Source organism: Rhinatrema bivittatum, chromosome 3 (genome assembly GCF_901001135.1).
Source record: "Rhinatrema bivittatum chromosome 3, aRhiBiv1.1, whole genome shotgun sequence".
NCBI classification, from domain to species: domain Eukaryota; kingdom Metazoa; phylum Chordata; class Amphibia; order Gymnophiona; family Rhinatrematidae; genus Rhinatrema; species Rhinatrema bivittatum.
In genome coordinates, this window is record NC_042617.1 from 509,299,277 (window position 1) to 509,326,919 (window position 27,643).

Consider the following 27,643-nt stretch of genomic DNA (forward strand, 5'->3'; position numbering starts at 1 on the left):
GCTGTTCGCTTGTCTCGCGTGGAGCTGCCTTTGCACAGATTCTGCTTGGAGATTTGTGGCCGGTGCTGACTCTGATATTATCTCGTCGTGCACTCTGCAGGTTTCAGGTGGAAAAAAAAGCAGAACTAGAACTGTCTGCCTTCATGTATTATGTTACTGTGTAGAACGAAGAACCAGAGTGCTCTTGGGTGGAGAATCTAAAAGCAGGAGTGTCCTGAAATCTCCCTCCACCGTTGCGTGAGGTCCACATCCACTGTGCACACGGACCCGGTTTGGAGAAAGTGTTGTGGAGCAGAAGAAGGCAGAAATCTTAAAACAAGTTCTTTCACTCAGTATTTACGGAAGAAGGGGAAGGTGATGTTCTTAAGTCATGATAGAAAATTATCAGTGACTATGAAATCATCACAAACTCATTGGCAGAGGTGATGGCATTTGATATATTTGTATACGCGAGAATAGATAAGGTAGTGGGACCTGATGGAATATATCCCAGGATACTGAAAGAGCACCAGGAAGTGCTCACTGCTAGTGCTTGCCTCAGTAATTATATTTAGGCTGCTGCTCAGGCCAATGAGCTCTTGGATGCCTATTTTGGATGCGCTAGGCTAACACCCGATGCAAAAGGGGATAGTGCGTCTAAAGCAGAGTGTAGCTATTAGTGTTCATTACATGTACATACATGTAAATGAGGCTATTAGCTATTAACCCCCCCCCCCCCCCCATACAAAAAAATCACCGTGAGCCTGATACTAAGTAGGAGGAACCACAGGAAGTAGCATGAAAAAAAAATTTGCTGGATGCCCATTAATTGAACCTCTGTTTTCCTAATCTGTGACTGTGAGCGGGTTAGGAAAATGGAGGCTCATTAATTGAGCCTCCGTTTTCCTAACCAGCGCTCAGCCACTTCTGGACCCCTCATTTAAATAATGCATTGCACAGCTGGGCGCGTGTTAGGAAAGCAGTTGCTGAGTCATGAATGCCCATTTTACACAAGCTGATATTGCATTGGCCTGATTTTGCCTCTAATTTAATTTACATAATACACTTCGCATAACCTCCAAGGAAACATCAAGGTGGGTTAAAATACTAGAGTAAAAATACAGTACAATAAAACCAAATCTCAACAAATCATAAATTCAGGAAAAATTAAACAGCCTTTTCTACAGTTATAGATCTCACATCAATCCTTTCCATCATCCCTCCTATCCATTAAACAGCTAAAATATTAAATGGTCCCCCAACAAGTGGGCCTTGCTACCTATATCAATTGATTAAAAAAAAGTTTTTAACATTGTACAAAAAATAAAATAATCTGAAAGACTCCTGAGTATTGGAGGATGCACTGTTCCCTAGTTCTGGCCTTAGTACTTAAGTTGATAGAATCTCTAATTAAAAAGCTCATGGGAAGAGTGTACAACTTTTCCTGGAAGAGTCACCTAATTTTATTAGACAAATAAGGACTGTTGCTACCCTTAACAGAAGGCTTGGGGGTAACCTGCATGAAGCAGCAGTTACTATCCTAAACTACTTGCTGGGCAGATTGGATGGGTTACTTGGGTCTTTTTGTGCTCTAAATTTCTATGTTCCAGCCAGGGCATGAAAAGCCAATGTTATAATTTTTTAAGTGATTTCAAAGGGATGCAGACAGCTAATGTAATGATGATAAAGGGTTCGCTTTCTACCAGCAATGGCTGCAAGTAGCAGTTCTAGCAGCCATATTCGATAGCACTTGTAGGTGTCATAATCTTTTTGAAAGCCCAGCATAAATGGAATTGCAATAGGATCATTGCCTATATAATGGTTCTCAGATCTTGGTCCCACAGAAATGGATTAATCTATTTGACTAAACATAAAGAGAAAAAAAGTCTCATTTTGGAGTTTAGATTTAATATGTATAGTCAGCATACCAAGGTGCGCCTAGAAGTGCCTTTTTATCAGGCTGGGAGTGCCCAATAGAATTGGGACTTTTAAAAATGATTGTTACCTCTACACAGGACGCTGCCAAAGGCAATAGTTTAAAAACTATAATAGTCCCTCCCCTTTGAAAAACGCAACCAATCAAAACAACCACTCAGCAACAACGCAAAATCACTATCAGTAATATGAAGAAATACTGCAAATGTCCCTCCCATTTAATATACACGGAGCTATTTAAAACAAATAACATTAAACGATGCCTAACTTAAACACTCCAAAAGAAAAACAATATATTTAAAATTTAGCTCAAAGCCCACTCAGTCTTTTTATTCAATCCATGCGGATGCATGGAGTTCAGATGGTAAATCCATTGTTTTGTTTTTTTTTTTTTTATAAGAAAAGCGTCATCATCACTACCACATGAATGGGGTTCCACACGCTCCAATACTGAAAACAAAAAAATCAAAAAATAAATGGTTGTTGGCTAAACAATGAGCCACTAAAGGAGCTACAGTGCTCAATTATCCTAGTTCTAAGGGCTCTGGATATCTTCCCCACATATATTTAACTGACATGTGCACCACATAATATAAACAACTGCTTTAGTTCCATAGGATGTAAAGTCACGCAAATTGTGTCTAGACAAAGGCTCAAAAGGCAACACTGCGGGCAAACTGAACATATTTAATTAGCGCCAAGATTATTGCATTGGCCTATACTAGTGGGCAACCTGGGGTTTCACAGTAGGACTGATTGCAATTGCAGAAGGACTTGAGGGGAAAAGTATATCTGTTTGCAGATAAAAATCTGCAACTGACTAGACACCTGAAAAGGTGGGTTTGGAAGTTATACTTCAATGAAAAAAAGTTTAAAATTATGCTTCTCGGTGCCAAAATCCATTAGCCATCCATCAATTAGAAGGGCATGACCTGGAAACTGCCAAGCAGGAAGGGGACTTAGGAGTAATTATTTCAGATGATCTGAAGGTCGCCAGTTAGTAATTTACTTTAATTTTTTAATTTATATTCTATCTTTCAAAGCTGGTCAGCCATTTCAAAGTAGATTACATTCAGATACTGTAGGCATTTTCCTGTTCCCATATGGCTTAGAATCTAAGGGGTATATTTACTAAGCTGCAATAAGCAATTAACATATGAAAAAGTGTTTATTACATGTAAAATGCTGTTTATCGAATGATAATTGAATATTGTGGTATCACATAATATTTGGCCTAAAAATCCACTCCTTATTTAGATGAGCTGCTTTGTATGTATTTGCATGCATAAAATTTTCAAATGCATGCATAGGTAATCCTATGTAAATAAAATAATGTAGCTGGCCAAAGTTGTGTTATTTCCTGGAAAGATAACTACAACTCAGGCATTGTAGCTGACAGTTCTCAGGAGCATCAAGGTGTTAATGATGCTTCTGGCCTGAAGCACTACCCTGAGTTAGCTGAAATGCAAAAAAAAAGTAGAATTTTATATTTATTTATTTTGAAGTATATGCTGCCTAGTGGTCCACAGAAATGAAACATTCATAAAATACATTTTCTTAGTGTCCAGTCAGATGAATCCAGAACAAGTGGGTTATGCACCTCTACCAGCATATGGAAACGGAGCAAACTGACATGACAGTATATATATCCTGCAGTGACATCAGCCTGCTAGTATTCTGTCTCCAGTAGATGGTGGATGTCCATATCCCTACTGGGGATTGCTTCATTTTGAGAAAGGAGAATTAAGGAAATACATTTGCCCTGCTCTCCTGTGCTGATACTAAATGGTCCCTCCCTCAGTTAAGAATGCCTGAGATGATTTCCATAGTTCTTCAGATGAATGCCTTGGTCCAGTAGATGGTTTACAGCTGGCATGGACTTAGCTGCTTAAGCAACTGAAAGGCAGCAGGTGCAGCGGTGATGGCACATGCACTCCCGCCCCCCCCCCAGTAACAGACTCTGTACTTGGCCAGGTAAGGCTTGAGCTCCAGTAAGTTAAAAAAAAAAAAAAAAAAGTGTGTGTGTGTGTGTGTGTATATATATATATATATATATATATATATATATATATATATATATATATATATATATATATATATATATATATATATATATATACACACACACACAGACTTAGAGGTTTTTGATGCATAGGACTTCATCCTTCCCCCGGCCTCCGTGCTTGCTGCGCCGTTCCGACGTTTGTTTCGCTCTGAGGGAGGTTGAGGGGTGTGGGCAGCCTGGCGGGTTGAGCAGCCTCCTTAGGCTAGGCCCTGCTCCGAGGCTTTTTCGCTGTGCGCCACGTGGTAGGCCAAAATGGCATTTTGCGCACTTTCTCAGGCTGCCCTGTACAGGATTGTCGATTCAGTGTATGCGTCTAGCTGTGCGGCCAAGTTGTACACACAGTTGGGCCTTATAGTCCAAGTTACGTGGCACAGTAGTGGCTGCACGCTTACCTGTGTGCACAGATTGTATTGTGAGCTATTTTTTTAGGGCACTTATGTTTGGGATGCCTACTTTAGGTGCCTAGGTATGGGTCGCATATGTGTTGGGCGCCTAAGTTGGAAATATACACATATATATATAAAGAAAACCCCCAAAACACTAGACGCATGCCTGCAGCTGCCGCTCAGCGCACTGTCTGCCATAATGGCGCCTATATCTAAGAAGCCTGAGCACCTTTCTCTTTGCACTGCCTGTCATATTAGGGCATCTCAGCCAGGAGTGCCTGCTAACTTGTGCCAGTGCTATTTGGAGGCTCAGGGATATTTATCTTGCTCTGATTTCACTAAACCTAGTTCTTCCCAGCCAGATGTAGGTCTGGGTAAAGACGACTCAGGTGGGGCGCCTGAATTTGGACCTCCACTAACTGGTTTCTCAGCAGGGGAATTGTAGCTCAGTGAGTACGCCTCAGGTGCCTCCTGGTTTGGATACTTCTTGTTTTTCATGCATAACATTTTTCCAGGGATTGGAATCTTTCTTCAGTTGTAGTCTTCAACCCAAAGCAAAGGTGCAGGTAGGAACCTTGCCTGGACCTTCTGTTAAGTGCGGGAGTACTCCTAGAGTGGCAATGGGACTTTCAGATAGAGATCCGGATGGCACGGATAATGGTGCCAATCCTGATTTTCTTGAGGTTGGTGAAATTCCTCCAGGATTAGAACCATATAGAACTATGCTATGGTTATTTCATAGAGATGAACCAGCTTTGCTCTCCCAGACCTTAGAATTGCTTGGGGTTCCTGGGGCAATTTCTGGGTCTGAGTTGAAGAGAGATCCCATCTTGGTTTCCTTGTGTAAAGCCTTTTTTTTTTTTTTCTTTCTTTTTTCTCCACGTGATGGAGGCCATTCAAGAATTGATTGATTTTTGAGTGGTGTGCCCCAGAGACTAATTTCAAAAGGGTTCGGGTTCTGGAAGGCCTGTACCCTTTGGATCTAGTGAGAAGAGAGTGCTTATGTTTTCCGCAGGTAGATGCACTTGTGTGTGCAGTCTCCAAGCGGACCACTATTCCCGTGGAAGGAAGAGTGGCCTTGAAGGATGCTCATGATAAAAAAGATTGAGTCTATCCTTAAGCAAGCATTTCAAGCAGTGGCAATAGCCTTGCAGATTGCTTCTTGTTGTTTCTTGGTGGCTCACTCTTGTTTGCTTCTCTCCCAGGAGGTTGTTGATTCTGTGGTAAGCTCCAGGGCAGTTATGGAACCAGCCACTGCTTTCTTGGCAGATGCAGGCTGTGAGTTGGTCCGCACTTCAGCCAGAGAGGTGGCTTCTAGAGTAGCAGCCAGGTGTTACTTATGGTTGAGAAATTGATCGGCCGATGCAACCTCCAAGGCTAACCTCATCAAATTGCCCTTTAAAGGCTTGCTTTATTTGGGAGTGAGTTGGAGGTACTGGCCAGTAAATGGGGTGAATCTCCGGTTCCTTGTTTGCCAGAGGATAAGAAGTAGTCGCAATGCTCCTTTAACATGAGAGGTCGTGCTTGAGGATCCAGGCGTTTTTGACCCTATAGAGTGACAACTTTTCAAAGGTCTCAACCTTTCGGCAGATCTCAGTCCTTTCATCCCAGAAAACCCTGAAGAGGGTTGCAGGCTTGGGTAGTGGCACCTCCTGAGCCTCCCAATGAAGATTTGCCGACCCTTCCCTGGGACCAGGAGATAAGGGGACGCCTCTCTCTCTTTTCAGAGGTGGGTTGAAATCGCAGTAGATCCTGGAAGTGATGCAAGGAGGATATATGATAGTGTTTCGCAATGTTCCTTGGGATGTGTTCATGGAGTCCCCCTGCCACTCTCCACAGAAGATGCAGGCAGAAAATATGAGGTGATATTCCATTTATTTTGTGGTGCCAAAGAAGGAGGGCTCTTTTAATCCCATCCTGGACCTCAAATGTGAAACATTTTAGCATGGAAACCTTGTGCTTGGTTATAATGGTCGTGCAGTTGGGGAAATTTCCAACCTCCCTGGATCTGTCTGAAGCGTATCTTCACATTAATATTTTCTGCGGTTCACAGTTCTGGGATGCCATTTTCAGTTTTGGGTGCTGCCCTTTGGTCTGCCACTGCTCCCAGTACCTTTTCCAAGGTAATGGAAGTAGATGCAGCAGAGTTGAGAGGATGGAATCCTACTACATCCATAATTGGACGACTGGCTGATTCGAGCCAAGTCATCGGAAGAGAGTCGCCTGGTGACTCACAAGGTGATTTCCCTGTTGCAGGAGCTCGGCTGGGAGGTGAACCTAGCCAAGAGCAGTCTTCAGCCTACTCAGTTGCTGGAATACCTTGAGGTCGGGTCAACACGAAGCTGGGCAATATGTTCCTGCCAGAAGCTCGAATTCAGAATTTGCTAGCTCAGCTCTGTCTGGTCTTGCCTGTTGGTACTTGACTTAATGGTGACAAACCTGGAAGTAGTACAGAGGGCAAGGGCACATATGCGTCCTCTTCAGCACTTCCTGCTGTCTTAGTAGAATCTGCAGTCTCAGGACTATTCAATTAGGCTCCACCAGCTAATGGAGGTCTCCTCCCAACTGCAGTGATGTCTGCAGGCAGATCATCTATGAAAGGGAGTTTCCCTAACCCCACCGGACTGGCTAGTATTGACAATGGATGCGAGTCTCCTTGGTTGAGGAGCTCACTATCATAAGCTGTCAGTGCAAGGGCACTGGAGTGCAGAGTCTCACTAGAACATGAATCGGCTGCTGGTTGGCATATTTACAGTTCAGCGACAGTCTGCAGGTTCGATCGGTCTGAATAATGTCGGGCACTGCAACGACTGTGGCTTACATCAATCGGCAGGGAGGTACCAAGAGCTGACAAGTGTTGCGGGAAATAGATCAACTTATGTAATGGGCAGAGATTTATTAATTAATTTATTCTATTTATTTATTTTTATATACCGATGTTTCATGAGGTCATATCTCATCGGTTTACATTAGTTTAACAAATATTCATTTAAAATATTTGTGTTTCCAAAATTAAATGAGGATATAAATACAGAGTTTCATAATAAACTAATAAAATAATTAAAATAGTAAAAAATTAATAAAATTACACAGTTAAAGATACAGAACAGTAAAAGCATAAATAAGATAAATATATTAAAAGGGGTATAAAATCATATTGTTAACATTCTTGGAAGGCTTGTTTGAATAGCCATGTTTTAATATCCTTTTTAAATATTTTAATGTCTGACTCCATCCTTAATTCCTGCGGTAGAGAGTTCCACAGTTGGGGTCAGGCAATGGAAATAGCCCTCTCTCTCACATTGTTTAAATGAACAATTTTAGGAGATGGTATGGGTAACATCCCTGTACCTGCTGATCTTGTAATTCTTGATGGAATATGAAAATGTAATGCTGAAGTTAACCATTCGATTTTTTTCATTGTAAAGAGTTTTATGGATTAGTGTTAGAACTTTATGTTGAGCCCTGTATTTAACAGGCAACCAATGAAGGTCCTTTAAAATTGGCATGATATTATCTGATCTTTTAGTTCTGGTTAAAAGTCTGGCTGCTGAGTTCTGTAATAGTTGCAATGGCCTTATCTCATTCGCTGGTAGGTCTAAAAACATTGAATTACAGTAATCCAATTTTGATAAAACAAGAGCTTCTAAAACTGTTCTAAAATCTTTTGGGAATAATAGAGGTTTCAGCCTTTTCAAAACGTTCAGTTTAAAATACCCATCCATAATGACTTTTTTAACCCATGCTTTCAGTGTGACTTCACAATCTAGCATAATCCCTAGATCTCGAACCTCCAGGGAAATGGGATAATTTTTAGCAGCTTCCTTTTTTAGCAGCTCTTTTGCTTGGCTCAGTCTTTTTTGCATTTAGAGAAAGATTCATTTGAGTTAATACCTTTTTCAATGGCAGATCGATATATATCCCAAAGTTTGTTTATATCAATTGACTTTTCTATCGGAATTAAAATTTGAATATCATCTGCGTATATAAAATGCATAAGACTAAAACCAGATAACATTCTACATAAAGGAAGTATATAAATATTAAAAAGAATTGCGGACAAAGAAGATCCCAGAGGTACACCATGTTGATGTTCAATCATTTGAGATTCTTTATCATGAAATTTCACTTTCCCTGTACGTACCCGGATCAGTGCAGACTCCTGGGTTTTGCCCCCCCCCCCCCCACCCCCCAGCAGATGGAAGCAGAGCAGTTCTCAAAACAAACTCTGCCTATAAATGGGCTGGTGCCACCTACAGTCCGGCAGTATTCCTCTGTCTCCAGCAGATGGTGGAAGTGCAAAACCTACAGTCTGGGCTGTGTGCTTAGTTGGTATCTTGTGTTTAGTTTAGGGGATTTTTTTGTCTTTTGTTTCTGGATTATTTCAGCTTCATTGAAAAAGAATATAAAAGAAAGGAGTTGTAGCAATTTCACCTTACAAGCGGGTCTCCGCTGGATTCAGCAGTTGCAAGCTAACGCCTTCTTATCGAATGAAGAGGCGGCCCAGGCAGGTTGTCTGGAAACTTCGGTGGCGTACAGCGCGGATGCACTACATGATCTATTGCGCACATCGGCCACATCCATGGTTTCAGCTGTCTCAGCTTGTAGGCTCCTCTGGTTGAGAGACTGGTCAGCAGATGTCTCCTCCAAGTCACAGCTTGGGTCCTTGCCCTTCAAAGACAAACTACTTTTCGGTAAAGACCTGGAAGATATGATTCATTCTCTGGGGGAGAATAAGATTTCTAATTTCTCCCTGCGATTACGAAACCAAGCGAAGAGTAGTGCAGGACAGTTTGCAATGACTTCTGCAACTAGGGGCCATTGTCTCAGTGCCTCCGGAGGCAAGAAGGAAAGGCCTCTAGAGGCACTTCATGGTGCCAAAAAAAAAGAGGAATCCTCTTGGCCCATTCTGGATCTGAAAAGAGTAAACAGATGTCTTCAGGTCCCCCGGTTTCGCATGGAGACACTCCAGTCAGTCATTGTCTCAGTGCGCAAGGGAGAGTTTCTAGCATCCTTAGACCTCATGGAAACGGATTTTCATTTTACTTTATCTATCTATCTATTTATTTATTTATTTTTATATGCCGACATTTGATCTGAGATTTATTTATTTAAATATTTTTATGTACTGCGGCACGTTCGGAACATCACCTCTGTTTACAAGTAACATAATGCAGCAACAGGCTTTACAAGAAACACATAGAATAACAGGAACTGATTAACAATGGAAATATGTACAGAAAAAATATGGTGATAATAGCAATGCTTTACCAGATAATGAGTGAGTGGAGATATTAGCAGAGTCACAGGGGGTGCAAATGGAGCTATTAACAGAGTCATAGGGGAGATATTAACAGAGTCAAACGGGGAAAAATGTAAAGGTTGTTAATGTTCAAGGGGATATATTGGGGGCTTAACCAGAAACGCAGAGAATAACGGCAATAACAGGAGGGATTTAATGGGGAGACGGTCGGTTTACATCCCCCGAGGGCTTACAATCTAAGTTTTTTGTACCTGAGGCAATGGAGGGTAAAGAGGCTTGCTCAAGGTCACAAGGAGCGACAGTGGGACTCTAACCCTGCTCTCCTGGTTCATAGCCCACTGATCTAACCACTAGGCTATTCCTCCTCCCTTCATATAGGCATTTGGTCAGACAACCAGAGGTTTCTTTGTTTTTTGGTACTGGATCAGCATTTTCAGTTTTGGGCTCTGCCCTTCGGTCTAGCCACAGTGCCCAGGACATTCACCAAGGTGATGGTGGTGGTGGTAGCCCATTTCCGCAGGGAAGGGTTGCTGGTGCATCCTTACTTGGACAATTGGCTGATTCATGCGAAACTGAAAGCGCTTGCCCAGGAGGCGATTCAGAGAGTACTTCAGCTCCTGCAGCCACTGGGCTGGGTAGTCAATTTCGCCAAGAGCCGACTGGAGCCCACTCAATTGTTGGATTATTTGGGTGCTCTATTAGACACTCAGCAGGGCAGAGTTTTTCTTACCACGGAACGCATCTCCAAGCTGCAAGTCCAAGTAAGAGGTTTAATGCTCAAGCACCCACCCAGAGTCGGAGATTATTTACAGGTTCTCATGTTGATGACTTCAACATTAGAACTGGTACCTTGGGTCTTTGCTCATATGAGGCCTTTACAGTCCGCCTTGCTTTCCTGATGGAACCCAGTCTCCGAGCTTTTTCATCTACCTTTGCCGCTTAAGGAGGCAGTACGATCCAGTCTCGATTGGTGGTTGGTGACAGACAATTTAACCCGAGGAGTTCCCCTGCAGTTGCCTGACTGGACAGTGGTCACCACGGTTGCCAGTCCCTCTGGTTGGTGAGTAGTATGCCGAGGGAAATCGGTGCAAGGACTTTGGTCTCCCGTTGAATCGCTCTGGTCGATCAATCGACTGGAAAAGTTCCGCGTTTCTTCAGCTGCAGGAGGAAGTAATTGGAGATCGATGCCCTAGAGCAAGAGTGGCTGGAAGGCAAGTTTCTGCATGCCTTTCCTCCATGGCCCATGTTGGACAGACTAATATGAAGGATCGGACACCATAGAGCAGTGGTTCTCAACCCTGTCCTGGGGACCCCCCCCCCCGCCAGTCGGGTTTTCAGGATATCCACAATGAATATGCATGAGAGAAAATGTGCATGTTATGGAGGCAGTGTATGCACATTTTCTCTCATGCATATTCATTGTGGATATCCTGAAAACCCGACTGGCTGGGGCGGTGTCCCCAGGACAGGGTTGAGAACCACTGCCATAGAGGGATGGGCTCTTGGTTGCCCCAGATTGGCTCAGGAGACCATGGTATGCACATCTGCGGAGGCTCCTGGTGGATTTGACTCTTCGACTTCTTCTAGTGCACAGGAACCTGTTGCAGCAGGGATCTGTTCTTCACGAAGATCAGACTCAATTTTGTATTACGGTATGGCCCTTGATGTGGATACGCTGCAGCAGTGATTTCCACCTTGCTAAGAGCTAGAAAGTTCTCTACTTCCTTGGCCTACGTGCGGGTTTGGAGTGTGTTTGAGGCCTGGTGTGAGGATCGAGGTACACTTCCTTTCCTTGGTCCAGGATTACATTCATTTTGAAATTTTGCAGGATGGCTTGAATTAAAGGCTGGGCTCTCAAGTTATTGAAGGTATAAGTAGCAGCTCTCTCCTGGTTCAGGGGTCAGGTAAATGGTGGATCCTTGTCGGCTCATCTTATTGTGGCCGTTTATGGAAAGAAGTGAAACACCTCCTTTGCAGTTTCCAGTGCCCTTATGGAGTCTTAATTAGGTTTTTTGGCAGGTCCTACATTTTAGACCTCTACATACTGTATCCTTGTAGTTGCTGGCCATGAAAACGGTGTTCATTCCTTTTTACTGAAGATGGTCATTGAGTTTCGCTTGAATCAGTCCATCATCTTGCTGTCTCCATGTCCTTTGCACGTGTGGTTTTTTTTTTTTTTAAATGAAATGTTTTATTATTGAGACAAGTACACAGAACAGTAGATATCAGGCACAGCTACAGAGTACCACGCCAGTAGTTAAACAAGAAATATCAATAAAGTCAAAATACAACCAATCTACAGGTGACATATCAGAAGAAACAGTACAACCTGACAACTCATGATATAGAAGTATACAGAACACTGAGTACATGAATGCATAAAATAAAATAAAATGATGTTTGCTATGACACCACGTGTTCTTGCCTCTGTTATCCCTCTACCCCCCCCCCCCCCCCCAAAGTGTGCTCCAAAAAAGATTGCTCCAAAGTCGGGAACAGGAACACTATAACATAAAACAAAATACCAATGGGCGAAAACAAGCTTCCCATGTAGTACAAAGTACATATTCTCAAGCGGTAGCATAGGTTGACTGGGCCGCCAACCAAATGCTGTAGGGTGACCAAATGTCTCTGAAGCGCTGCATGCGCCTATGGAGCTTAGCTGTAATTTCCGCCATAGTATATATGTGACTCAGTTTGGCCTGCACCTGAGCCATCGAAGGTACAGAGGCAGTTTTCCAGTGCTTGGCAATCTCATTCCGAGTGGCAGTACAAACATAGTTCACTAGCCTGTTATAGTTCCCTTTACTGGGGAGCAGTGGGAGACCCAGTAAGGCATGTTGTGGCAATAAAGCCACCGAAACGGAACACAGCTGTTGAATCCAAGTCTCTACCTCCTGCCACAGGGGCCGAAGTACAGGGCAGGTCCACCACATATGAAAGTAGGTGCCGTCACTCTGACAGCCTCTCCAGCACCGATTAGACAACTGGGAGGACATCCGGTGTAAACGGGTCGGATAGAAGTACCAACGGAAAAACATTTTTAAGGAGTTTTCCACTAATGATGCTGCAATGAGGCCCTTTCCCAAGTCCAACGATAGTCCTTCCCATTCGGATGTGGAATAAATACACTGTAAATCACGCTCCCAAGCCAACATGGCCTTCGTTTTCCCCCCAGATGCAAGCCCCATCAAATTATACAAACCAGACATTAGCTTAACCGTAAAGTCTGCTTTCTGACACATTTTTTCAAACTCAGAAGGCCCCAAAAGTACATGAGGAGACACCAAAGAAGTGCTCGCATAATGGCGCAATTGTAGATAGAAAAAGACATCATCCTCCTCCAAGCCAAATCGGGACTGCAAGTCTGAGAAGGGTAGTAAACCTTTAGCACCCATGACCTGTCCCCAGTTTCGTATGCCCCTAGCCTTCCATCTGTGAGCAGCCGTACTCCCATACCCTGGGGAAAAGTCTGAGTTTGCGTATAAGTAGGTAGATCCGTGAAATTCACGGGTCCCCAAGACCGCCCTCTTGCAGTTTCCCCAGTACTGCAGGGCAAAGACCATGGTTGGAGGTAAAACATTCTCGGGAGCCACCACCCAGGTCTTCCTAGGCTGCCACAAGAGACTGCTTAACGGCACATCCCCCAATAGCTGTTGACTAAAACGAAACCAGGGCTTCGGGTTAGCTTGCTTGTGCCAATCAGCTAAGGATTTAAATCGGGCTGCCATAAAATAGCGCTCCAGATTCGGGACCCCCAGGCCACCCCGGGCTCTAGGCCTATAAAGAGTATGTCTAGCAATACGGGGACGCTTTCCCCCCCAAACGTAGGTTAGCAACCTCCGCTGCCATTGCACTAACATGCGCCTAGGTATATCAATTGGCAGGGTTTGAAACAGGTACAGCAATTTTGGGAGCACAGTCATTTTGACTGCAGCAATTCTACCCAGCCATGAAATGCTATATCTATTCCACTCCTCCAACTCTCGAAGGATCGAGGCCCACAGCTTCCCGTAGTTTAAAGGAAATAAATCTTGGGATGCACTAATATACACTCCCAGATACTTCAATTTATCTTGCGCCCATTTAAAATGAAACCGTTGCTTAAGAATTTGTGCAGAGGAGCTGGATAGATTAATATTCAATAGCTCAGACTTATCCCAATTGAGTCGAAAACCTGATACCCTACTGAACGCCTCCATAGCCTTGGTCAAGTGCGGCAGGGAAGATTCAGGTTGGGTGAGCAGGAGCAGTATATCATCTGCAAACATGGAAAGCTTGGACTTAAACGCCCCCACCTCCACCCCCTGAATGCCGGCATGATTGCGGATCGAGGCGGCAAAAGGCTCCAGAAATATTGCAAAAAGAATCGGGGACAGCGGACACCCTTGTCGGGTACCACGCCGCACCGGGAAAGTAGAGGAATAGCCCCCATTAATCTTTATGCATGCTAACGGGTTGGAATACAATTGCTGGATCCACTGTATGAAGGTATCACCAAATTGCATTTTCCGCAATAAAGCAAAAAGATAGGGCCAGTGCACCATATCAAAAGCTTTCTCAGCGTCCAGCGCCAAAGCTACCGCTGGTATATTACACTTTTTTACCCACCAGAACAAATCGATTATTTTGTGTACATTGTCGCTGGCTTGGCGGCCGGGGATGAAACCCGCCTGATCGGGATGAATAATTTGGGCAATGAAGCCATTCAATCGCGTGGCTAAAATTTTTGCTAAAATTTTTAGGTCAATATTTATGAGGGATATCGGCCTATAGGACCTGCAGACAGTCGGGTCCCTTCCCGGTTTAGCGAGGATTGTTATTCCAGCAGTGTTAGCAGCATTAGTAAATGAGATCCCCTCCTTCAGTGCCAGGAACACTTGAGCCAAAACAGGCGCTATACGAGATGCAAAGGTTTGATAAAACCGACCCGTATAGCCGTCAATGCCCTGTGATTTCCCAGGTTTAAGGGATCGTATAGCGTAAACTATCTCTTGCGTGGAGATATCCTTATTCAGAACACGTTGGTGAGACTCCTCCAACTTGGGTACCTGAGATGTTTCAAGATATTGGTCAATATCGCCCTGCCCTATATCCTTGTCCATCGCATAGAGCTCAGCATAAAATTGATGAAAACGACCCCTAATAGACTTATTGTCTGTTAACAGCTCTCCCTCTTTACTTTTAATCTTAATAATAGTGGTCTGAGCCTGCCGCCGCTTAAGGTTATTAGCAAGAACTTTCCCTGCCTTATTCCCCCCTTCGAAATACTTTTGCTGGGTAAGTTGTAATTGGTGAGCTAAATATGCTGCATCCAGAGACGCTATACGATTTCTGAGATCATTCAATTGGGGAAGTAGCAACCTAGGGGCTCCGGATTGTTTATGAGATTTTTCGAGATCGTGAAGCTGGGCCAGCAAAAGAGCCCGCTCCTTTTCCCTTTGCTTCTTTAACAGGGCCCCCCTGGCAATAAATTTGCCCCGAATTACTGCCTTAAGACACTCCCATAGAGTCACGGAATTAACAGCCCCTGTATCATTATTTTGTAAATACTCTTGAATGTCTGAATCGATCTGGGTAACAAACTCAGGGTCATCTAATAATGAATCGTTGAGCCTCCAATATTTCGTACCCTGATCGTAATCCCGCACCTGTAAGGTAAACCAAAGGGGCGCATGGTCGGACCACAAAATAGGCTCGATGTCAACACGCAAGACCCTGGGGATCAGTCCAGAAGTGCCCATAAACATATCAATTCTGGAATAACTATTATGCGGGGCAGAATAAAAAGTGTAATTCCGCGAGGTGGGATTGCGGGCCCTCCATATATCCTGTACACCAAAACACCTCATCAACACTTTCAGTTCATCCCTGGCTTTTTTAGGGTCGGAACTGGAACCCACCGAAGTATCTAGGCGTGGATTCAAAGTCAAATTGAAATCCCCGCCCAGAAGTAAGGTGCCCTCTACCCGGGATTGCAGAGTCAAATTCAAGGTACGGTAAAAGTCTTGTTTTTGAGAGGTAGGGCCATACAGAGATACCAAGGTATACAGCTCAATACCTATGCGAATTTTTACCAAGATAAATCTACCATTAGGGTCATCATATGTTTCTTTGAGCTCAAAATGGCAATCCCTGTGTATTAAAATGCCCACACCAGTATATTTAGACGCTACCGTGGCCGCCGCCCAATACTGATAAGGATACTTGGGATTACCCATCAATCGTTGATATCTCTTCCGTAAATGGGTCTCCTGCAACATGGCAATATCCACCCTCAGACGATCTAATTCCTTAAATAGGAGTTTCCGCTTTCTAGGGGTGTTAAGCCCTTTGACATTCAAAGACAGAAATTTAAAACTAGCTATCCCACTTTAAACAACCAAACTCCGCATAGCCCATGAAAAACCAGCGCCCAAACCACCCGTTACCAGATTCAGCACAGCACACCCACCCCTCTTGCAAATAACCCTCACAGAATCCCATCCCCACCCAAGCCCCCACCCCCCACCCCCTCCCCCCTTGCATAGCAAACAATGGCACCACCACTCCGTGCCATCCACCCATGGAGGTAGTTAAGTCACTCCCCATATAGCTCAGGTCCAGGGCTTGCTGAAAGATAACGTAAACAAAACCGATCAAACATTCGTTGGGCATGAAACTTGAGATATAGATGCAGCAAATTATTAATCATACTCTGGAAAGGAACAAACAAAACCAGAGAACAGCTGAGCAACTCCAGCCAGAGAATCAAAGACAGAGGTCTCAGCCTCTATAATGCTTATTATCAAGCAGGGGGCTCTCCTGCTCCATCCTCAGACGCATTCCTGCGGAGACGACGCCGGCCCTTGGCAACCCTTTGCCAGCGTGGTTGGGGGGCACTCCGGGTTACTAGGCCTCCCTCGGCAGCGGGCCCCACTGTAGGAAGAACAACAGTGATGCCTTCTTGTTGTAGGATCTCTACCGCCTCTCTCACAGACTTCGTACGATGCGTCTGGCCTTGTATAGTAAATGCAAGTCCCCCAGGGTATAGCCAGCGATATCTGATGTGCAGGTCAGCGAGTTTGGTAGTGACGCAGCGATACTCCTGTCGCTTCTTCAAGGTGGCGGAAGAAAGATCAGCGTAGATAGCCACTTCATGACCTTCCCACTGCCAAGATCTTTGTTTTCTAGCAATACTAAAGATTTTATCTTTCTGTTGAAATGAGTGATAACACACAACAATGTCTCTGGGCCGATTAGCCAACTGAGGACCCAGGGTCCGGTGAGCTCTATCCACCCGAATATCGGCTTCTGCAATAGTTGCTGGCTCTGCATCCTGGGTTAGAAAAAAAACAGAAAGTTTTCTCACCACCTCCACGCAGTCTGAGTAGTCCTCAGATTCAGGAATGCCCCGAATCCTCAAATTGCACCTTCTGCTGCGGTTTTCAATATCTTCCAGCTTTTCAGAAAGGGAGAAATAAGATTGCTGTAGCAGGGTGTGTTCCTTTCTCAGTGCTTCCCAGCCTTCTCCCTGTGTATCTAATCGCAGCTCATTTTCATTCACACGACGCCCTAACTCCGCTGTCTCCTCTTTCACGCCGGCAATCATTTCTGCAATTTCCAGCTTATAGGTTTTTAAGTCCTGCCGGAGCTCCCCAAACCATCTCCTCATCTCGGATCGGGACGGGGGGAGTCCTCTTGAGGGGAAGCGTCAGATTCCTCCTCCTCACGCTCCTCGAGGGAGTCAGCCGGCGCCATGTTGGATTTCTCCGGGACCATGTCGTCGTCCCCACGGGCATAGGAGAATTTGCGCAAATCCGGCGTTTTTTTTTTTTTATGCCATTCCGCAGCCTTGAAGGAAGCTGGCAGGGGTGAGCAGTGCCCAAAGAATGCGCAGGGATCGGTAAAAAAGCTAATTAGCCCCTGAAGCTCGAGGAGCCGTACCGAAGCGCGGCTTACATGGGGAAGTGACGTCACTTCCTCTGCACGTGTGGTTTTGACTGGACCGAGGGCAACCTCCCACCCTATTTGGGAGTAGCTTGGGTACATCTCACTTGTTCTGGATTCACCTGACTGGACTCTTAAGAAATGGGAAATTATTACTTACCTGATAATTTACTTTTCTTTAGGACAGTCAGATGAATCCAGCTTCCCTCCCTTGGCTGCTGAATGATTGCATAATGATCTTCCTATGTGCCTACATGTTACAGAGATTACAGGTAAGTGTTACTCCAGTCCCTAGACTAGTGGTGTTATATTCTCCTCTGAGCGCTATGTTGTCTGTCCACAATACTTTTGAAGAAAATACTGGCAGGCTGATGTCACTGCAGAGTATATGTACTGTGATGTCTGTTTGCTCCGACTCCATCTGCTGGTAGAGGGGCCTAATCCACTTGTTCTGGATTCGTCTTACTGTCCTAAAGCAAAGGAAATTATCAGGTAAGTAGTAATTTCTCAATAAACAAATAAATATAAAACAAGCAATAAAAGACATTTTATTAGTAAGAAAAAGCAGTAAATAAAAGGATGAAATATATAAACACAGGGAGTCTTGATCTATAGAAATGCTTGCTGGGATAAAAAGGTCTTCAGCATTTTAAGGCAAGGAATTCTACAAAGTTGGTCCAGCCACTGAAGAAGCCCTTTCACAAGTCTCTACAATACGTGTGCGACAAAGAAATAGAACAGCATGCAGCCTTCTATGCAAAGATCTATGCAAGATGCAAGATTCAAGATTCAAGATGCAAGATTCTATGCAAAGATCTATGCAAAGATCCTTTTCAGTTTCCCCCGGTTTGACTTCTACACTCCCCCTTCGCCGGATTTATCCTTTTTCTCCTCCTTCCCCACTACCCCTTGATTCCTCATCACCCGGCCGCTACCCTTCCTCGTCACCCGGCCGCTACCCTTCCCCCGATATTCCCCCCCCTCCACCCTTTCCACCTCCCCCCCTTGATACCCTCTGAAGAATCCATGTCCCAGCGTTTTCCACCGCCTTCGCGATTTTTTTTCGATTCTTCCGCAACTCTACTTATTTAAGTAATACCTCTCTTAAGTCTCATGTATTAAGTCTTATGTATTCTCTCCCTTTTAATTCCTTTTAACTTTGGTTCTCTCCCCTCCCTCTCCTCTTCCCCCCCCCTTTTTCCCACTCCCCTCTTAAACCCTCACCCACCCTCCCTCCCCTCGCCCTCCCCCTCCTCTCCCCCCCCCTTCCTCCCCCTTAAATCTTCTGCTCCTTTGGTTCCTTTTGTAATGCCTTTGTACTGTTTTATTTTGTTCAGTTCTGTCTTTTATTCTTTATTCTTTTGGTTAGTAATATTATATTACATTGTTTATAAAGTTATTTTGTTATACTGTTATATTGTTTTGCTGTATCTCATCTGAGTTCTTTGTAAACCGGCATGATGTGCTTCACGAATGTCGGTAAATAAAAGTTAATAAATAAATAAATAAATATGTAGGATTATAAACACACAAAATTGAGTTCATCCAGGGAAAAGCATTTTGTGTATTAACATGGAGGTCTTATGTTTAATTTTCCATTCTACAGGAAACCAGTATAATTCTAACAGAGTTGGAGTAATATGTGTTTGTAATGTCTGTCCTGAGATAACTGTATAGCAGGTGAATTTTGTAAGATTCATAGGACTCTTAAAACAGTGTCTGGCATTCCCAGATAAACAGAATAACAATAGTCTATACTCAGTAAAATTAACTGTTAACAGCTTGAAAACCGGATGCAGTCTTTCTGATGCATTTGAATAAGGATGGAGCTGCCAGTATTAAGGGCCTGATTTGCTAATGCTGTTTTTCCATTCTTTATCAATGGGGATAAAAAGCTTTGTGAATCAGGCCCTACTTGTGGTTAATTATCAGTAAGGGGGATAGGACAGAGAAATCTAATGCCTGAATGTATTTGCTTATCTTCTGTTTCAGGAGATCTCAGCCATGCTGAGCTGATGATGATGACCATTGCAGATGTCATTAAACAGCTAATTGCAGCCCATGAACAGGGAAAAGACATCAATCTAAACAAGTATGTTGGAGGTGTCGAGTGGGCAGGATGCGGTTTGTAAACATGGTGATATCTTATTTTGCCTGCTTCATATTTAAACTGGGTGGGAGACTGGTTGAGCAGCAGGACTCAGAAGGCAGTGGTCAGTAGGGTTCACTCTGTTGAAGGGAAAGTGACCACAGGGATCAGTGCTAGGCCCAGTTTCTCTGATGTCTTTGTAACTGACATCGGGGAAGGGCTAGAAGAGGAAACTGTGCCTGTTTGCAGATGATATGAAAATCCAGACATATCATGAGAGATAGAGAAAATGAAAGATGTCAGGGGTTTGGCACCTGTGCTTCAGTTAAAAAAGAAAAAGCAAAACCATGCATATGGGTGCAGAAATCCAAAAGCCAAATACTATTTTAGAGGTAGATATAAAAGGCTCAGCATTAACTGCACACTGAAATTCAGCACACGGTTTTGTAATGCACAGGCTATTTTATTTTTTCCCAGTGAGGAAATCTATTGGTATGCTAATGAATAAGGAGTTTAAAAATATGCACGGACCAGTAAATGTGCGTAAAGAAAAAGCTTAGAGCACAGCAAAACCTGATTTCTGTGTATAACTCATATTTTATGTGCAGAAAGCAAGTTTTCTGCAGATCCCAGCACCAGAACTCCAAGTTCTACCCATAGTCTAACATTATTCCTGGAAACTTTACTCCTCCTCGGATTAGGATAAGTTTCCAGTGCTAAATAATCCATGGGGTAAACCAATGCACTTTTCTACTTTGGAGGGTGGGGGTTGATAATAGCTAGTACCTTCATTAGCATGGAATTTCCATGTGAGGACACTAACTTAAACGTACATTATTGTGCTCCATTTTTGGTGCACAAAACTTCTTGCTGCATCAGTAATAAAGTTTGCACACGAAAAGTGCACAGCTGAGAGTTAAACTGTGCATTCTACCAAGTGTATCTTATTATGTCTGCCTCTTAGAGAGGAAAAATAATGTATGTGCTTGCATAAAAAGAGGTATTACTAGCAGAAAAAGGGATGCAATATTACTCCTCTACAGGTCTCTGGAGTGCTGTGTGTAGTTCTAGAGACTACATCTACAAAAGGACATTGTCTAGGTACAGGTAGTTCAAAGGAGGGTCACCAAAATGGTGCATTACGTCCATTTTAAGTCATATACAGGCCGATACAGTAAGGAGCGGTAGGAAGAGCTGCGTTAGTGCCGGGCGCACCCGCGTTTGCTGCACGCACAGTCTGGCTCACCTACTGCTCGATACTGTATTAAAATCGAATGCAAATTCAAGCCGCGTCCAACACGCGTCCAACGCGCGTCCATGAAGCGCAATCCATTTTACTGTATAGGCGCTTTATACAGCACCTATACAGTATCCTGAGTGCGCTGGTACCTGTCATTTCAAATGACATTTGAAATGACAGGCACCAGGAAGTGGATCCCAACTTTAACCAAAGAAAACCTAAAAACCTAAAATCCCCTCCTCCCGAAGCGACTCGACATGTAAAATATGTAAAACCTAAAATCCCCTCCTCCCGAAGCGCATGACGTCACGGCGTACGCTTCGCTGGCTAGAGTGCTCGCCAGCGAAGCGCATGACGTCACGGCGAATGCTTCGCTGGCTAGAGCGCCCAAATTGATGGGCGCTCAAGCCAGCAAAAGCACATGGACGGGCATGCGTGATGTCACGGCGTACGTCACGCACGCCCGTCCATGTGCTTTCGCTGGCTTGAGTGCCCGTGCACTATAGGCGTGCGTTCGTCCGTCTTCGCCGGCGGGGGCTGCTGGAAGCCGCTTTTGCCGCCGGCTGTCCCCTCCGGAGGACGGCAGAGAAGGCTGAAAGGACTGAAAAAGAAACAAAAAGTAAGTTGGTTACACTTATTCACATATTTTACATGTCGAGTTGCTTCGGGAGGAGGGGATTTTAGGTTTTTAGGTTTTCTTTTGGGGGAAAGTTTGCCGTCTACCCTTACCCCTGCCTCTAACGCAGGGGTAGGGGTAGGCAGTAAATTAGCAGGTTAAACGCGCGGCTAAACTGCAGGTTAAAAAGGCGATAGTCGGGGCGCGCGTTACTGAATGGGGGGGAATAGCTAATTCGATCGTTTACATCTCATATACATGCCGCGGGCGGAAAGGGGTAACCATTGATTTAAAGAAGCGGTAAAGATGGATTAAAAGGGATAGTGAATCGCGGGTTGGGCTAACGTGGCCAAATTGTGAGTAGAAAGCGGGTTAGAAGCAGGGTAACCGCGGCCGCACTTTACTGTATCGGCCTGATACAGAGAGACTAAGGGAGCTAAAATTATAACTTCTGGAAAAAAGACTGGAAAGGAAGATATGATACAAACACTGAAATATGACAGGTTTCAGTAAAGTTGCATGAAGAAATGGTGGCACAATGGAGTTCACACATGAAGCATAAATAGAAGAGGAAGAATGTGTGAAATTACTTCAAACCATTCAATACTGTCAAATAAAGTTTCTGTATTCAAAATAGCTGTATATTCAGAATGCTTTATCAAATAATTATAGTAGACCATATGGTACCTTGACATGGCCATATTTTGCTGAGTTGTTGTGTTGGGAGGACCCAGCAAGGAATGCTCATCATCTCAAAATCAATTTAACAATTCTAAAGAAATTTGAACATACAAAGGTTTCATATATCATAAGAAGTGTTCATATAAGGCACAGTGTTATTCAAGCCATTACAGATACGTTAGCATTTTTGGCAAAATATTGATAATTAAACTGATTTCGAGATGATGTGAGAATTCCTCCCTGTCTCCTCCTGTTGCAGCCCTTTGGTGAAACTCTGATGTGTTGAGGGACTGTACTGTGTACTTTAATTATTTGACAAAAGCATTCTGAATAAAGTTATTTTGAATTCAGAAATTTTTTGACATTATTGAACAGTTTGAAGTAATTCCACACATTCTTCCTCTTCTAGGTTTCAGTAAAGTACAAGAAGAAAGTATTTTACATGAAAGGGGTCACCATAAAAAATTTAAAAGATGAAGGCTCAACATTGATGCGAGAAAATACATTTTACCAAGAGTGTTGTGGACATCTGGGACAGACTTCCAGTAGAGGTGGCAGGAATCAAAAAGTTGGCAGAATTCAAGCATGCAAGAGACACACACAAGGAGCTTGAAGGAGGGAGGGATAAAATCAGAGAGAGAGAATAAGACCTATGACAAACAGTCGGTAGGCACAAATTCACAGACTGGGTGGACTCCTTTACACTGTGAATTGGACTGTCACCTTCTCTTCATGTGCAAAAGAATGGATTATAAACCATTAAAGTTAGGCAATTGATTCTCACCCTCCATTAACTTTAGTAGAATCTAAATATAGCAACGAAACACATTTTTGGACTTCTATGACCTGTATAGCTCAGTATACAAATCTGTTAAAAATCATATAGCCAATTCATGTAGGAGTGCATTTTGAGTACTGAAGTCAATCTTTTAATCAAATGTATTCATTATTTTAAATTGAAATACGGAACTATCATTAAATTGAACAACATTTAAATTTCAAATGGTACTACAAGGAGAGTATTTGTGTTTTTTTATATTTGCAGCTTGAAGCCATTTTTATTTAGATAATGTATCCAAATGCTTTTTAAAAAATTTTTTTTAACTATTTTAATTATCTGCATTTGCACACAATCTTCTTTTTCATGTGACAATTTTTTTAGCTCTTTGTCTGTCCTATGAATCCTTAGCTTTGTTTTGACATTTAGCCAGTGATGGTATGAGCTTATAGTTTAATGAATACAAGGTGAGAGTGTTCATGTTTTCTGAGGGAGCCTGGAGATTGTGGATTGCAACGGTGTGGGTGTGCCCCTGTCTTGATCCTGCCATAGAAATTGTTTTCCTCTTGTTGATTCTAAATAAATCTCTGAAGCAATATGTAATATAAAACTTTAATGAGACAGACAGAGACAAAGAGGATAGAGACAGAGACCAGAACAAAGTACAAGGAAGATAGTTTGTTCTGGGGAGCGACAGGTCCATACAAATGTATAATCACTCAGTCACCCAAAGTTCCAGTACTGTGCATAATCTTTTATACCTTTCATACTGACCAATCAAAGCATATTCAGTGTTGTTTCTAGATAAATGCAGGGCTTCTGATTTGGGAATGTATTAGACAAATCAGCTAATGGGTCTGGGGTGTTGGCTGGCTGCATTCCAGCACATAGTCAAAATCCTCTGCATTCTTTGTCTAACACAGGAATACAGCACAAAGGGGTGTCAGAAAGACAGTGCATACATACATCCCCCTCATGAAGGGTTACGCCTAGGAACCCTTCACATATGGGCTGGGCCGTGAGTGCCTGTCTTAGGATGTAAGGGACAACCTAAGCTAGCCTTAGGTGAAGGAATCTTACCCGTCCTTGGCTAAGCCTCACTATTGTTCCCTACCCATCTAATTCATGGGGAAGCTCATGCAAGTCGATCATTAAACGCTAATATATAGTAGTTATTTGATCTTGCACTGCAGATGAAGAGTTGACCATAATTTTCAGTTCAGGCATCTTGGGTATGGCAGTAGCGATGAAAGATCCAAATCGTCGAAGGCAGAGGTATATGCATGGTAGGCAAAGGCATAGCAAAAGTCCAATACATCATGCTAGTCCTGTAGGGTATTAATGGCGCTATGCAGTATTATGACAACATTTAGCAGTGAAAGCAATCGCTGTATGGACATTCCTAATTCAACTGTGGCAGTTACCTGTCCAAGAGATGTCCCAGCTGTGGATGGGAAGGCTTCCAAACAAGTTATGGTCAAGTGGTATAAGCTGTTAAAGTAGATGAGGGCTAGTTGTCCTGCTTCATCTTCAGGTGCTTCTAGGAAAGCAGGGCTAATACCCCTCTTAAATCGATGGTAAGTCTGAGTGTAATTGGGGATAATCATAGAAACAAGTGACAGCTGACTCTGTGAGAGTCTTCAGCATGCTATATGATCTGAAACAAAATAATGTACTTTGCTGGGTTGCTAAACCATTTGTGTGAGTCTTTCCACAGGAAAAGGATGAAATGTAGTAAAAATAAAAAAACAGAAATAAGGAAAATTATATCTACCCCTCTGGAATCCCAAATGGAAACAAACTAGCTTATAAATAGAGATAGAAGGGCATGTCAAGAAATCACATAACAGCAAATTTGTGAACTGGAGATTTCTACAAATGTAAAAAATTGCATGACCTTAAATTATATCATTGATTTAGGAAACTGAAATCATGGCACTTGCAAAAAGGCAGAATAACTAGATACATATAACATTCAATTATCGCATGACAGATCAAGGTACATTGATTCATGTGATCAAAAGAACTACATCAGGATAACCAAACAGAGAACAAAAAAGAAAGCAGGCCAAATAAGTAGATAACTCAGGTCATATAATGAAGTAATGTTGAGCTGGCTTGCTATGACAAGCTCTGAATTCTGACAGTCAATGGAATATTCATTTTATTCAGTAGGTTGTATTAATCTTGCACTAATCAAGGCCTACGTTAAATATGTGTGCATAGAACATATGTGTGTGTGAAATGGAGCAACACAAATTCAAATTGATGCAGCAGAAGTCAAATGTAATAAACAGAAACACAGACAACACAGGTACAGCAGACACTACAAAGAACATATATTTCACAAGACCAACAAATATCCATTTATTTCACAAATATACATAGATGTCTACATAACATCAAGACAGACAACAGGTAACACATATTTTTGAGCTAAAAAATGAAAATAAAAGTAAACTAAAAAGATGTTTGAAAAGTGCCTGGAAAAAGCCAGAAAACAAAAACCAGAATTCTGTTTAAAAATATGAAAAGAAAATACAATTGGAAAAAATGTAAAAAAATAAAAGATCAGCCTTAATTCTTTCATGACAAGAAGGTCTTTGATCTGAAAAAATAAAAGCTAGCATGGAAAGAATCATTGTTAGGGCAAGTCATATACTAGTTAAAAATCAATTTAGATTTACAAGAAAACAAACCTAGGAAGTGCTTTAAAAGTACTAAACCTTTGAATGCTTGTACCATTCCCCACTAGTAATTGCACACCACAGAACCTTAACTATTTCAGTGTCTCTCTGTACATTCAAAACCTTTCCTTTTTCTTTCTCTCCCTTTCGCCTGTACTGCACAAAACCTAATTTGTCTGTCTCTCCCTTTCGCCTACACTGAAGGAAGCTCATACATGGATTCAACCCCCTCCTTTCTCTCCCCCATTTTGACACTTTTATCAAAGAGCAGCACAATTAACCCTTGAACTATGTAAATGGCGGTAACCTCTGACTAATTAACCAATAAATACCAGCTCTAAAAGGTTATAAAAGTAGAGGTTTATTTATGGAGGAAGGCGGGTTCCTCCAGGAGCAGAAGCAAATACAAAGCAAACGGTGTATAATTCCGAATCTGCCCAAAGATCTGATGTGTGTGCTCAGCAATTTAAGGGTTTGGGTCCGCCAATCCCAGATATCTGCATAATCCCCACCCATTACCTTAATAGCCAATCAATAAATTTTAGCATGTGTGCATGCTCTTACTATGGGCAGGAGCCTCTTGTTATCATTAGCAGAGAATAAGACCAAGTTAACTTTCGTTTTCCCAGGAATGATGTCATCTGTGCTGGCTGATTCTCTGGTAAGTTTAGTTATCATAGTGCTTCATAGTGTTATCAATCTACTAGGTGCAATTTGGTGCTGGGTATTCTTACAACTACCAGAGTAAGGAGAGTTTTAAAACACGAACACCAGGAAATATTTGAATAAGAACTCCAAATTTTAATAGCTCCTTACGAAATGTTTCAAGAGTATCTTACACAAATATTGAAAATGCCATTGAAAACGTTACAGTACTATCAAAGATTTATTATGTGTCATAAAAAAATAAAGTAGTTGAGAATAAATCAGGTGTAGAACAATTAAATCTGTCAAGTTATTGAATCTAATGTCAATACAGTAATAACGGATAGATCTGTATTACATGTTTCATTTTCTTTTGCCTCAGAGAAAACCTTTCATACTGACCAATCAAAGCATATTCAGTGTTGTTTCTAGATAAGTGCAGGGCTTCTGATTTGGGAATGTATTAGACCAATCAGCTAATGGGTCTGGGGTGTTGGTTGGCTGCATTCCAGCACGTAGTCAAAGTCCTCTGCGTTCTTTGTCTAACACAGGAATACAGCACAAAGAGGTGTCAGAAAGACAGTGCATACATACACACTTTTTTATGGACTTTTGTATCCAAGAGTAAAAAAAACCCCAAAAAACTGGGGCACTCACAAGTTGAAAAACTCCTATACTATTTTTGTGAGTAATCTTTGTAAGGCTAAGAAGCTTCTTGACTCTTCCACAAAGACTATGATCACTGTTCTTTTTTTTTTTTTTTAATTATTAAATTTTGCCTAACAATTTCACTAAGAGCTCTCTAATGGGAATTTTCAAAGCAATGAGCAGGATCTAGGCCCACGGATCCTGAAGTGCTCAATTGAATGTGAATGTCTTCACAGAGCCTTCACTATTTACATATGCAAATCCTCCATTCAGAACAGTTGGAATACAGCATTTTGGTAGGCTTAATGCTGTTCTGGTTAAATTACCTGTCATAACCCACTCAGAGTCCTAAGTGAGGATGTCGGTGCTGTACTGTAATACAAAGTGCTTTCATTTCAGGCTTAAAACCAAGACCTCTGCCAAGTATGGACTCTCAGCACAGCCTCGCTTGGTTGATATTATTGCCGCAGTTCCTCCTCAGCACCGGAAGGTACTTGTGCCAAAACTGAAGGCCAAACCCATTCGAACTGCAAGTGGGGTAAGCAATACAAGCCAATACTGGTTTTACTTTCTCCTTACTGACCTTCCTGGTTTGCATGTCTCCACACCTGAGCATCCTGCCCTCGCAGAATCTGCCCCCAATCTGTTTGTTTCCTGAAAGACCAAGGGTCCGAAGCTGAGGTGCTGCATGCCTTCTTTCAT

At 42.7% G+C, this 27,643-nt stretch overlaps 1 protein-coding gene across 4 annotated transcripts in view; it reads left to right on the forward strand.

Moving 5' to 3' along the window:
- The window catches only part of ELP3 (elongator acetyltransferase complex subunit 3), a 466,764-nt gene that overhangs the window by 319 nt on the left and 438,802 nt on the right, over window positions 1-27,643 (forward strand). For 3 of the 4 annotated variants that reach the window (XM_029596183.1, XM_029596182.1, XM_029596180.1), the window contains exons 2-3: window positions 19,550-19,649; window positions 27,341-27,479. In XM_029596183.1, the coding sequence (XP_029452043.1) occupies window positions 19,550-19,649; window positions 27,341-27,479 (239 nt within the window). Of the gene's footprint in view, window positions 1-177; window positions 423-19,549; window positions 19,650-27,340; window positions 27,480-27,643 lie in introns of those variants that run through there. The other variant, XM_029596181.1, reaches the window with a different exon arrangement.